The sequence below is a fragment of the Mizuhopecten yessoensis genome, unplaced genomic scaffold (genome assembly GCF_002113885.1).
Source record: "Mizuhopecten yessoensis strain PY_sf001 unplaced genomic scaffold, ASM211388v2 scaffold715625, whole genome shotgun sequence".
NCBI classification, from domain to species: domain Eukaryota; kingdom Metazoa; phylum Mollusca; class Bivalvia; order Pectinida; family Pectinidae; genus Mizuhopecten; species Mizuhopecten yessoensis.
The window spans coordinates 13,451-27,322 of NW_018479710.1; the positions used below are offsets into that span (position 1 = coordinate 13,451).

At 34.6% G+C, this 13,872-nt stretch overlaps 1 protein-coding gene across 2 annotated transcripts; it reads left to right on the forward strand.

Moving 5' to 3' along the window:
- Positions 1–1,337: 1,337 nt before the first annotated feature.
- LOC110441160 lies at positions 1,338–13,866 on the forward strand. 2 transcript variants are annotated; one of them, XM_021484257.1, is made up of 2 exons: positions 1,338–1,670; positions 13,453–13,866. In XM_021484257.1, the coding sequence occupies exons 1-2, from the start codon at positions 1,355–1,357 to the stop codon at positions 13,542–13,544; spliced, it is 408 nt and encodes a 135-aa protein (XP_021339932.1). In that variant the 5' UTR covers positions 1,338–1,354; the 3' UTR covers positions 13,545–13,866. The 2 variants fall into 2 exon arrangements, with proteins under 2 accessions (XP_021339932.1, XP_021339933.1); XM_021484258.1 differs by having other exon boundaries at positions 13,456–13,866.
- The last annotated feature ends 6 nt before the right edge of the window (positions 13,867–13,872 follow it).

Here is a 13,872-nt window from a genome sequence, read left to right on the forward strand (position 1 = left end):
TTTTTTTGAATCCAACGTTTTTCTTTCTTTACAGAAACACTCATCATGTGTAAACACATAATGTGTACGATAGCGATTCTATAAATAAGGCAGTCAACTACTTATTCGATTATGGCTGTTTCTCTCTGATAATAATCAGAGAAAATTAATACAAAAAACACAAGTGTAAAGTAGTATCAGGTACAAAACTCACTGTAAGTTGTGGTTTGCGTTCAGTCTTTACACAATAGCTTAATTTTCATTAGGTATGTGCAACGGTGACAAAGCATCTGTTCTTGTCCCGTGTTTAATGTCACATACGTATTTCACACGGGTGAAATATATAAAACATAGTTTTTGTGCAATTATATAACAATAAATCTAACAAGAAAAATCATATGTTGTTAGGCATTTTGCATCGACTAAATGTATGAATAGGTGCTTGCGTGCATGCTTGCTTACTTCATACGTCTAGCAAGTGTTCTCAAAGTCAATTTCACAAAGATCAACAAATGCCATACGCAAAAATATAACATTACAAATATTTCTGTACACAAAAATAAAGGAGATTATATTTAAGACAAAGCAATATGTTCAAGATTGTATTGAAATTTTTTGGTTTTAAACATTCAGCATTTAGTAGAATTAGCGAGAGCACAATTTGTTTCAATAATGCATTTCCGTAATCGATCGACATGTTTCACTAAAATAGCATTTAATTAATAATGCAAACCCTGATACTATTTAATAATATAACAAAGATGTGTTGAACTTTGAATTTTAATGTTTACTAGCATGTAGAATAACACCCATTTAGGCTGTCGACTCCTCTCCTATTTCTTTATATATTATAATTCCTATGGTGGAAATGTCGATATTTTGGTGTTTAATTCAACAATAATGCATGGTGGACGGAATATCAGTGAAGGTAACGCTTGCTCCTAGGACACCTGGGGTCACCACCGAGTGCTTATGGTTTCCAATTTGTTTTTCGTTTCTCCCCTGTGCCTATTGTTATCGTTTTTAGTTGTACCCTTGTTTTTGTGCTACTCGGTTTTATATTGACAATATTTCAACAAAAAACCCACATTTGACACAATCTAAAAGATATTTATAGCTAGGCTTCACCATATAAAATCTTTCAGGCTATTAAAATATCACAGTTGACAATGTCCTTTGTTTATAATATTTTTGCACTTAAAATCCGACTTTTTGATTGATCGGTTTAGTTTGAGGGAAAAATGTCATGTTGTGACACAAAATATATCTATCAACTTTATTTTTGCTGTAACACTTGTTTTTCAACGGTGCTAAATCTAAAAATTGTTATGATATTATATCTTTTTCGTTTCAGAATACAAAGAAACATTTCATCATGGCGTCAAATCTGAGTACCGAGGTTCGCATTCTCCATAACAAAATGGTATTCGACATCAGTCGAGAAATTTTCGGAGAACAATTGGAGGAAGTAAAAGAACTATTTAGCAATAACCCACTGTCATCGGTCGATATATCTAAAATTACAAACATCCGACAGCTCTTCCAACGTCTAATGAATTATGAAACAATTGGTTATGGAAAGTACCAAAGATTTGTATCTAAAATCAGTTGCATACATCCGCAAGTGTGTTCAATTGTGCAGAAGTGTGCTGAGGAAATCAACAAACTGCAGGGGAACCCAGACGACCAAGGTAGGCTATGGTTGTTTTCAAACGATCACTATTATACATTATCGAAGATAATCTAAAAATAACAACAAATCCTTTTATATTGAGATGCATATTATATTCTTACTATCACTTATATTGTCATCTTAAAATATAAAAGGACGTGTTTTTCTCTAGGAACCGTATGGATATATCGTCATGCGTAGTTTTCCCAAAACAAAATGGGAATGAATGTAAACAGATAAGGCCCTTAGATTTCCGAATATTCTTCTGTTCTTGTAACATATAACAATTATGTCCATATATTGTGTTGAAGCTAAATGTTAAACTTTGCCCCGTCGTTGAGTTGTGGAAGGTGGGACTAGAGCGCGTCGTAACACACAAGAATATCTATAAAAACGGTATTGTCTTCAAAGATATGTTCAAATGAATATATATATATATATGACAATATGAATGAAACGTATATTGCTTGAACATTCATTACTAAACGACATAACATTTTATTTACAAAAAAGAGACAATAAGGTCAGGTCTTATTTTATATAAACAACTGCCCAAACATATGTTTTTATGTGCATATGACAGCCAATGTAATTATTTTATACATTCATTGAATAATAGAGACACTAGTTGATACAATTTGGTCAAAGAAAAGTATCGACATCTTATTTAAAAAGGAAGAAATCCCAAATAAAATAGCTAAGGAAAAAAACCAGTATTCTTCAAATAAGCTATTAGTGCTTGTTAGAAGAAATGAAATCTAGATTCAGATTATTCTAGTCACGCGCTTTATAGTAATAGTTTAATGCGAGGCCGAAATTTGGATGCACTCGGAAAATTCCCGTCGCATCCATAATGAAAACGCAAACGTTTTAAATTAATAGGCAGTAAGTTGAATTTATTACGATGAAAAACGTTGCTTCATTTGTATTTCTATTGGATTTTGTCTCTGCGTACGGAACATATCATTCAAAAAATAGCAAAAGGCAAAACCGAAAAAGAGCGTAGCTTTTGCTAATCCGGAAATTATATGGTATTTCCAAACCAGTACCGAATGACTGACTAGATCTAAGGAACTTAAGAACTAGAAAACATAGGATAAGTTTACGCACACCTTTACGGTAACCGTTTATTAAGTATGAAAGGCCGTTCATGTCAAAAACGAGATAAACTAACGCGTTAGCATTTAACGCGTTAAAACATCATTTAACGCGTTAAACAAGGATTTAGCGCGTTAAACAACAATTTAACACGTTAAAAATAGTGTTAACGCATTAAATGCTATCACGTTAAATACTAACGCGTTAAACTTGACAACTAATCATATGCGTCCTTGCATATCAGCATTGTGAAACCAAAATGCAACTTATTCCGTCTTAGCGTATTGCAGAGTTATCTTCTCTTGTGATCAGGTATTGATTGTTACGTCATTGGTTTTTGTGAGAAAATTACGTCGTTTTCTCAAAAATTGATGACGTTACTCTCACAAACAAATGACGCAACAATTAATACCTGATCACAAGACAAAATAGTTGCTGAGGGGCGTATGTAAACCACGATTGAAAACGCTTGTTGTCGGTTGAAGACGCTTTTAAGGAGGACCCCATAATGATATTTCCAACGATTCTTATAGAATAAACACTCAAATGACCCGGCCGACTGACATAGTTCAAGTGGTCACGAGAGTTCACAAAATGGCAACATTCACACACACTAGCAGCGAACACGCTCTCTGCAAAAACATTACCTTTCTCGCTCTCTCCGGACGGTTCTGGACGAACGGTTAATCAAGATAGTAAAGGTATTTACATTTGAATGAAAACCGTATTGAACATTGGGAAACACTTGAATAAGATTAAATATCGTTTGAATGGACATTGTTTAAAAACATGTGCTTGACAACTCAAGATATTAACAACATTTAAACTAGGCCTACTGTCACACTACAGTCAGTGACTATTATTGATCAATGTATCAAAATATCATGCTTCATAACAAACAATCCAGTAAAATACCACATGTTTTTACAATATAACAATTGTGCCTATATAGTACATGTTAACGTTATCCCATCGTGTAAAAATAATTCTCGTCGTCAGAAGGCTACTGTACTAAATGAACGTTATCGCAGCTACGTTATCGCAGCTAGATATGAATTAAGCTGTCATTGCTTTACAGAATTAATTTCTCGACCAATTCTTATAAAACTTACACACTTTTTGATAGTTGTTATTATGTTGAACGTTATAAAGATGTACAGAAAAATAATAACTTTCTGCAGAGACGTATTGTATGTAATATATACGTCTCTGCTTTCTGCAATTACAAATGGCAACGCGATTACAATTGCAGTGTTTAATCAAGTGTTAAAAAGGGTGAAATTTTTACATTGCCTGGAGCTTAGGAAATTGGCATTTTTGAAAACGGAAAAAAATATTGATGAGTAAATAATCTTTAGTAGCAAAAATGCATGGAATAGATATAAAACCAATTGAATATGAATTTTTGAACTGTTGAGATATTCGGTATTGTTAATATAATACTGCAAATATAGCCATATTCACTATATCTATGAAAGTGAAGGGGTTTCCCCGACTTAAAAAGATACTTTCAATACTTTCCCATCCGAGGACCAACTTTTGAATAAATTTTTTGATTCCATGATGTAATATGCAAAAACAAATCGTATGACGGAAAAGTGGTCCTCCTTTGGGAAAGTGCTCAAAATAATGAAAAACTGGGTTGATCAAGTTTTTAAAACTGCGACAGATGTTATTGGGTTAAAGCAGTTTGTATTTCCATTTTTGTCTATATCCGATGCAGCCTAATGTGTAACGCAGTTAGCTTGTAACCAGAAAATGTGAACAGTGAAGGTTCGAATCCACATTCGGATACACTATATCTTTTTTTTAAAATATTTATGCATGTGATCATTTTCCTTATTAAGTGATAAATATTTTTCAAATCAATAGAACATTTTATTGATAGTGTAATAACATACCAATTGATTTATCTTCTATATTGAATGTACATTACAGCTACGCTTTTTAGTTGAGACATCGTTTTAAATATTTATGAATTGTTTTACCCTCCAATTGGCACTAGTATTTTTATTTATTATCTTAACGCAAACAAACGATGCCGAAATACAAAATATATGGGATTGTTGCGTCAGAGTTAAAATAAAAAAAGGCAAAGCAAAACAATGAAAGTGTTATTATCGCATAGATAATACCGAACATGCTGGAAAATTCATCGTCGAGGCCAGTCTCATTTGTTTTAAATGCAGGAAGACTGCAGCACAAAGTTATGAGCGCAATACACGTGTAAGACATGCTATTCGAAAACTATATGTATTTTTATCATTCCAAGGTAAAGGAAGAATAAAAGCAAGATGTGTGTTTTTAAGAAAACATGTAACGGCATGACGTAGGCAGTAGTAATGAAAACTAAATCCTTTCAAACTGTTGGTAATGATTGTACGATCTTGTGTTTTATACAGCACAACGCGAAAAACGCATTTTGTTGAGTCTTTATCGTGAAACGCATGTATTACTAGCCATTGCCTTGAATTCGTCTGTTTATAATAATCTATTCTTAGACACGGGATTCCGATTGAGCTACCTTTATAGAAATACATGAGGACGCGTCACAACAGTGCACGGTTGGAAGCGCGCACTATAGCGGATCATAGCGTTTGGGGAAATAGGCATAGCAACCCGCCATAGCTCTTTGTCATTTTAATATTTTCTTTTGAAATTCTTGCTAGCAATAGGTTTCAAGTTATTTTGATACGTTTTTCCGTTGCATGCTTGCTTTTATAAGTGGTCATATGTTGTTAAATTAATAGAATCCTGTTGTACCAGAACATGATTTAAACCTCAGAAGAGCAAATCCTTAACAGGTGTCAGTAGTGATACTCCACTAGTCCTCTATATACTCCTTACTACTTTGGATGTAAAATCAAGGCGAGATTTAATTGTTACGGTAAACATTTGGTAAGTTCGAACAAAATTAAATAAATATTGTCAATCCTGTTCGAATTACACGAAATTAAGCCGAGTAAAAAGTAGTTCGAACTATCCAAGTCAACATCGGCAAAATCACGGCAAACATGGTCAAGTTATTGATACGGAACAACGAGGGCATTATTGAGATTTAGTACATCACATGATAATTTCTAGGATAGCTATTGGATAACTACCCTTGTTCTACCACGGAATTAGATAAGGTTATCTAAGTCCGTGGTTCTATTTGGTATAGTTAGCATCCGCCCTTGACAACGGTAACTATACTTAAAGACGGGCACTATACCTTTTTTATTGGACCGCTGAGACTGCGGGAAAAGTAGCGTGACGCTAAGAGTTGCGCCCCTTCTCCAGAGGGCGCTGTACATATTCTACTTTCACTTCATTGTTGTCGTCTGCCAAAATGGCTTCGAATTTCGGGACCAGAAATGCCGATTTCTTTGCAGAGGCTCAGCAATGCATAAAGACGAAGTAGGCGACACCGTTTGACGTCGCAGTCCTTAAAGACTTCCTACTGGAAAGGGGGACCGTATATGAAACAGGGATGGGATTTGGGCAGAGGCGTTACAACAAACACGTTCTTGGTTTCCATTCTTTTAATTATTCCATTTGTGGACCTCAGACTAGCTGGAAGGATCTTACACCCTACAAGAACACAATAACGAACGTATAAGACAACATGCAGTAGACACCACCTTGTTACTAAAACATTACACTGTACCTATTACAAGGTTTCATATCATTATCTGTATAATTACATTTATCATTTATTATTAATCATATTTCATACTTATGATTTATTTCACAATATATTTACTGATTTCATTGACTTTATATAACAATGCTCATGGACAAAATAGACTTTATAACCTATTTAACTGGCTAATATATTACACATTACTTAGACCAATAACATATATCATTTGTAATATACATTGTTTATATTATATATAACTGTAATGAACTTACTCTATCAATGCGACAAGGGTTCCCACATAATCCTGATAATCCAGTATATATAACTGCAGGCGAATCTGAACAAATAACCAATGACTCTTTACACTACTTGCAAGAACAATCAATAGCTGTTACATCGTAGTATGTAATTGATTTAGTCTGATATATTTACATTATCATTAAAATAGAAATAGAAAGAAGTTATTTCAAATTTCCAAATATTCACAGAGCATATAGCCTGAACATTACTCAGTACATCAATAAAGTACACTATACTAGTTACTCAAAATATCTCATCCTAATTTGGAGAGTAAATACAATCTGTTTTACAGTTAGCTATTACATGAAAAGAGTATCTTCAAAATTACATTAATTTTGAACATATTAACTCCTACCTTTTACATATGGTCAATCCCTCCAACCTGTCTGCCAGAACTGATTTACACTCAGGTGAATTGCATGGGCAGGTAGGAAAGGTCACATGACCAACAGGTAAGTATGGGGTTACAGGTCACAAACAGGTCACAGGTTACAGAACAAAACATAAACAAAAGCACATGGCACTGAACAACTGACACATGGACAATGACACTGAACAAGACAAGATACTAAACACACAATACATGTACACCTGAACAAACAAGACATAATTACATATTAAACTCCACTAATATTACTTCATTCATCCGCCTTTCTTAAAACATTACAATTTAATTACTACACTATCCATAATACTTGGACAGGCTATCCCTGCCACATATATTGTATGTGACCTAGCGGTGATCTCAATCCAGTGAATTGAATATGCAACAAACAAGAAGAGATCTACTCAAAAAATTATCGTATATTGCCATTTGTTGTTAATTATTAAATATGTTACTTTTTATTGTCAAATGACAGTCATGTGATGTACTAAATCTGTTATGACCCTTTCCCTCGGGAACAGTTCTCTTTTAGTGTTGTCTGGAGAGGTATAGTGCCCTTTCCTAACGGCTCGGGCACTATACCTCCCCAGACAGCATTATAAGAGAACAGTTCCCTTGGGAAAGGGCCATAATAGAATAATATACTTGCAAATCTGGAGATGAATAATGGTATATATATCTTTCTTAAATTACTTACATATATTGATAATCAATTAATAAGTTCAATTGCAAAGCAGAGACAAGTATGTAGGCGGCAAAGCAGTAGATGTTTCTCGAGTAATGACGAAAGTTCAGGTGTATTGATCAGAATGCAGAGGGTGGATTGAAACTGCAATTACCGATTAATAGTTCGATCGACCACTGATCAGATATTTTTGTTTTGGCACATGTATAGGTAATATATCAATTAAGTTATAAATAAATCGGTGATCGGTGGTCAGGTCGCAATTATATAATCAAATTGTAATCCCAGTAATATCATAATAAAACAAATATCTGTCAATATGTTTGAAAATATTTTATATTTTTATAAAAAATATAAACGATCGCGAAGCAGTGGTAGGTAAATCTACACTATCATATTACATATCTATAATATACGCTTTAAACATATTCCTTGTACAACATTCTGCAACATGCGTAAACACACCACGTCGCTCACTCATCTATTCTCAATCGTATATATTAATGACCACAATACCATTTGTATAATGTTATTGTTACTTTGTTATTATATATTAATAAGCACTAATGATCATAATTCAATATATAAACAACTACCACACACACCCATTCGCTCTCACTGCGATCCATACAATTTCGCACCTGTTTACTAAATTTAAGAAATACCGTTTATTACACGGTCAAATATACACAGAATCAACAATCTAACTCACGAGATACACACAGATCTATCGATGATTAAAATATAACTTACCGTGAGCTGTATTTCACGCTAACTCCCGAATACTTCACAATAACAGAAGCAGAAATGAAAACAATGGGTCACGCCATTACACCTGTCAAAACAACTCTGTGCGTGCCCAGGTAAATATAAAGTTGGCGCACTTTTCTTTACCCGCGAAATAAAAATAACCTACCTTTCCCTCATCTGATTATGGACAGTAGCATGCTGGTATGAAAGGCTACAAAGTTTGTTTTAGTGAATGGAACCTTGTTAGACATTCAATATTTTAACAGGTTCTTTTTGAATGATCAAGGTTTTATTTAATGATATTGAGCCTTAGTCTTATTAGTATAAGTCCATATAAATATATTTGACCGTTGTCAACCTTTAAGGTTACAAGTGTGAAGTTAATACGGGGCTAGAAACTGATTTTAAAAACCACTAGTCAATTGGACAATTTTGGCGGTCCATGTGATAATTTCACCAACCCGATATTATTCAACTGATGAAGTAATATCACATTGTGACTAGTTAACCAGGCTAGTAGTTTCTAGAACTATTAGTCTATCAAAAGATTTGACTAGTCTCAGACTATCACACCAAATGTGACTGGAAAGCCCATTATATAATTAGCCACTTGTAAGTAAGTGGGTTTTACTGTAGCTGATTGAAATTTATCTTCTGACAAACATTTCTCATTTCTGATATCTTGTGACATATATTGTCTCATTTCTGATATCTTGTGACATATATGTTGTCTTATTTCTGATATCTTGTGACAGATATTATATTGTCTCATTTCTGATATCTTGTGACAGACATTAATGCAAGCTACTCTACTGACAAACTTCTGAGATCGTGGGGTTAAAGGTCAATGATCACAAATGAATTACATTACTGAAATGGCTAATTATTTCAGAAGTGATAGATATTTTGTATACACATATACATCAGAGTATCGTAGCCAATTATGAAAGCTACATTGAGACAAATACGTGTTCATCGGGTCAAAGGTCACAGAAGCAGTGTGTTTCTTTTCCATCGGTCTGTTGGTACGACATCTGACGTTAGACGTTTCCATAAGCCTTGATCTTTCTATATTTTTTTCACTTGTTAATTAAGCTCATACAGGGCCCATAAGCAACAGTTCTAGTGTTTTTGTCTTATTATCATGAAACATCGTCTCATGTTTGAGTGTGTGTTTCAGCCATATTGAGTAAAAACAAAAATGTCATGCGTTACTATAAACAGAATTTCAGAATTTCATGTTATCGCTTTACAGAATGCATTTGTTTTCTGACTCCATGTCTCAGCTTTTTCTGCTGTCAGAACTTTAGACAAACCTTATCATAAATAGAATTTTGATGATAAAAACCTTATTTATGTAACAATTATGAAACAAGTTGTATCAACTTATATATCTCCTTCCCTTTCCATGTCCGATCAGGATGTTGAACCCCGGCCATCTAGGTGAAACATAGACGTGCTATCCACTGCGACACCCGAACACATGAGTTTGGTGTCATTGCTCTATATATTTCTTTTCTTATCCAATATATTGTCATAAACTTTAACTCATACAAATTAATAGTTCTTTAGAGGGTCAAAACAAAGTTACTGTTAAAATTTCACCTGGCCCGTTCAGTGTCAACATTTTAGTTAAACTGCCCAAAGGGCTAGCGAGCTTATGCCATGGCATGGCGTCTATCGTTTGTCTGTCCAGCATCTGCCAACTTTTACCTTAGACGTTTTCTGAAGGATGGAGTGGTCGCAGGGGTCAAATATGTCAAAAATTTCAAACAACTTCTTCTGAAGAATTGAAAGGAATAAAATCTTAATATCAGTCGCGTAGCTTCTTGGGAAGGAGCCTGACAGAGTTAGTGAGTGAAAATGACCTTGACCTACTTTCAAGGTCACAGGGGTCAAATAAGTCAAATACTTCAAACGGCTTCTTCTGAAGAACCGAAACGCATAAAATCTTGATATTTGCCTGGTAGCTTATTAGGATTGATCTAGACAAAGGTTGAGAATGAAAATGACATTCATCTACTTTCAAGGTCACAGGGATCATATGTCGAACCTGTACACTACAAACGGCTTCTTCTGAATAATTGAAATGCATAGAAGCATAATATCTGTCTGGTAGCTTTCTAGGATGAAGGCCAACACAGTTGGAGAATTAAAATGACCTTGGCCTACTTTCAAGGTCACATGATTCAAGTATGTTCAGCACTTCAAATGGTTTCTTCTTAAGAACCAAAATGCATAGAATCATAAAATTTGGCTTGCAGCCGCCTAGGATGGAGCCTGGCAAAGTTTGCATTACAAGGAATAAATATGTCAAAACCTGTAAATGACATGATATTTTACATGTGGCTTCCTTAGATGGAGCCCAAAAGTTTGGGGATAAAAGTTAAGGTTGTACTTAAGTGTTGGACGCCTTTTGTTTTACTTGAGATTTCAAGGGAAATACACTTGGTCGCTTCCAGGTCGAAGAAACCTTTTGCCTGTCAATGTCTTTCTTATCTCACTGTCTAGAAAGTGTGCAGAACAAACCCTTGTGGCATCTGATATCTGAAATTTGAAAACAGTAACAAGCAAAACTACAATACACTGTTCTATGATTATTTTCTCTATGTGCATGAATATGAGTTATTACATTACAATAGTTGGAGTTATCACACTGTGGTTTGGTACACTGCACTACTTAAAATATAATTAGTCTACTGTCTCTGCAGGTCAACTCATATACTACATTTTGATGAAATTCATTCTAAAATCTTTATTTTGATATGACAAAATCCTTTCCAAGTTGTCTAGTACACATAGTAATAAATGGTCTCTGGAGTAATACATGTACTAAATATGTTGTTTATACCTACACCTTCGAACGACTTCTGAAGATCCGAAAGGCCTAGAGTTATGATATTTGGCCAGTACCATTCTATGTTTGCGCACAACAAAGTTTGCGAATGAAAATGACCTTGACCTACTGTCAAGGTCACAGGGGTTGAATAACTGTAAACCGTCAACGGTTCTGAATATCCAATTAACCTATATTTACAATAGTTGGCCAACAACTATATGTAACAAAACAAACAGGTGAGCGATACAGGCCCTTCTGGGCCTCTTGTGTTAAAATATTTAATCAACAAATGGCCCAAGTTTGTTCAATTGAATGACCTGATGGCATCACAATGGTCAATTGGCTTATTCAAACCTTAAACACTATTTCTGGATTACAAAAAGGATCAAGGTGATGATAATTTGTCGTTCACATGCTGGAATGAAGGGCTATTAACTTTGTTCAAATGAATTACCTTGACGTATCTTCAATGTCACATGGGTCAAATATGTCAAACATTTGAAGCAACTTGATCTTAAGAACCGAAAGGTCAAAAGGAAATAAGGTTTGTTGAATTAATAACGAATGATTTTGACCTCCTGCCAAGATAAAAAAGGGCAAATATGTTAAAATCTTTCTATATACTTCTTTTGAATAGAGGCCAAGTCTTCTGAATAATCAAATGTCCCAGAATGATAATGTTTTCCAGTTACATGCTAGCATGAAAGGCTATCACTTTTGTTCAAATGAACAGCCTACACCAATTAAGGTAATATTAGTCAAATGTACTAAAAAAACCTATGGTGATGATTTTTGGCCAGTAGCATGCTGGGACAAGGGATACTCCCATAACATGAGAGGCCGCTGGTCGGCCTTTTTTCAATCGGATATGATTTTGCCGACTGCGCCCTCTCATTTCCGAAGCACTAATTCTTTGATGCAGTTTCCGCCCGAAATCCGGGCGGAACAAAATCGGCTTGAAAAACTCACATAAGTGGTTAACAGTTCATGACAACGATGTCTACTCACGGTTTATATAATATAGATATCATATATATGTTACAGACACAAATATATAGTATATTACGGAATAGAACACTCAAAATACATGTCCATGTCGTTGTAGCACATCTCTGACCTATATTTAAAACATGACTTCTGGATTAATAAAAAATATCAGGGGGATTTCAAACGGAACGAAATGATACGGAGTTTGTTTGTATTCCGCTTGTGAAACATTACATGTAATCCATTTTTGTATTAACCGGAAAAATCGTGGCAAATGCTGTCTGCTTCGCTTCGAATGAGGAAAAACTCATTATTTATGTCTTTGACATGAAATTTTTCTCATATAATCATGGATTTATGGAAAGGAATATTTATTGGACCGTTTTGACCATTTAAATGTATGTAAACACGATATACTCTTTCTTAATCCGAACTTTGAAAATGTGATTGGATCAGCATCGGGAAAATCAACTATGGGCAGTTAGAGGTTACGCGGCGCCTGTCAAAAGTTTTTCGCCGTGTAAAACCTCTAACATTGTTGGTGTAGGACAAGGGATATCAAGTTTGTTTAGAAAAAAATGCCTTGACCCGCTTTCTACATGAAGGTCACAGGGGTCAAATGTGTAAAAATCTTAAAATGACTTCTCGATAACTAACCAAAAGTCACAGGATATTTTACCAGTAGCTTGCTAGGATTAAGTGCTTGAGGTTTTGTTCAACTGAATGACCTTTTCCAACATCCAAGGCCACAGGTGTGACATTAATAGCAGGTGAGCAATGCAGGTCCATTTGGATCGAAAATAATTTGTTGAACTTTATGAATTCTGAATAAATGACTTGACTAGTTAATATACAGGGTTATCATATTTTCCCAGGTGATCTGGCTGCTATGAATGTCACAACAGCAAACACAAGCCATGCCAAAATTAAGTTTGATAGCTGCAAAATTGCTGGATCAGTGGAATATAAAGATAATCTCCCCTTTCGATTTAATTTCAGTCTTGTTGTGATATTACATTTTGCTGATAGCACATCATACATTATGTCAGTAAGTTGATAAGTGTTTATTTTGATATATGAATAGTTACTATATGCAACCACGCAAGTACAATGAGTGTTGTTTTATTTACAGCAGATGATGATGAACATCGTATTTTCAAAGAAAGTCTGCAATCGTCAAGTGCAACGGCATCGAGTAATTATCAAAGGAAAAGGTATCTATGAATGTTTTGATGATTAGCTTGAAAGCTTGAAAGACATACTTTCTAACAATGCATTTAGCATCTAACAATACCAATACAGACCGGTATGGATCTATATAATATTTATAAGCTGGCCTGGCATGAAATCTTCTGTCCGTCAACTTTTCCTTGAAGAATATCTTTTTGAATATGGACAGTAGATACCTGGGATAGAGTGTGATAAAGTTTCCCCTAAAAGACGAACCTGACCCACTTTCAATGTTACAGGAGTAAAGTATACGAACAGATGTATGTGTATGTATAACGGTAGAGGCAGAACAGAGCGAAGTTGTGGTAACACATGTGTAGGT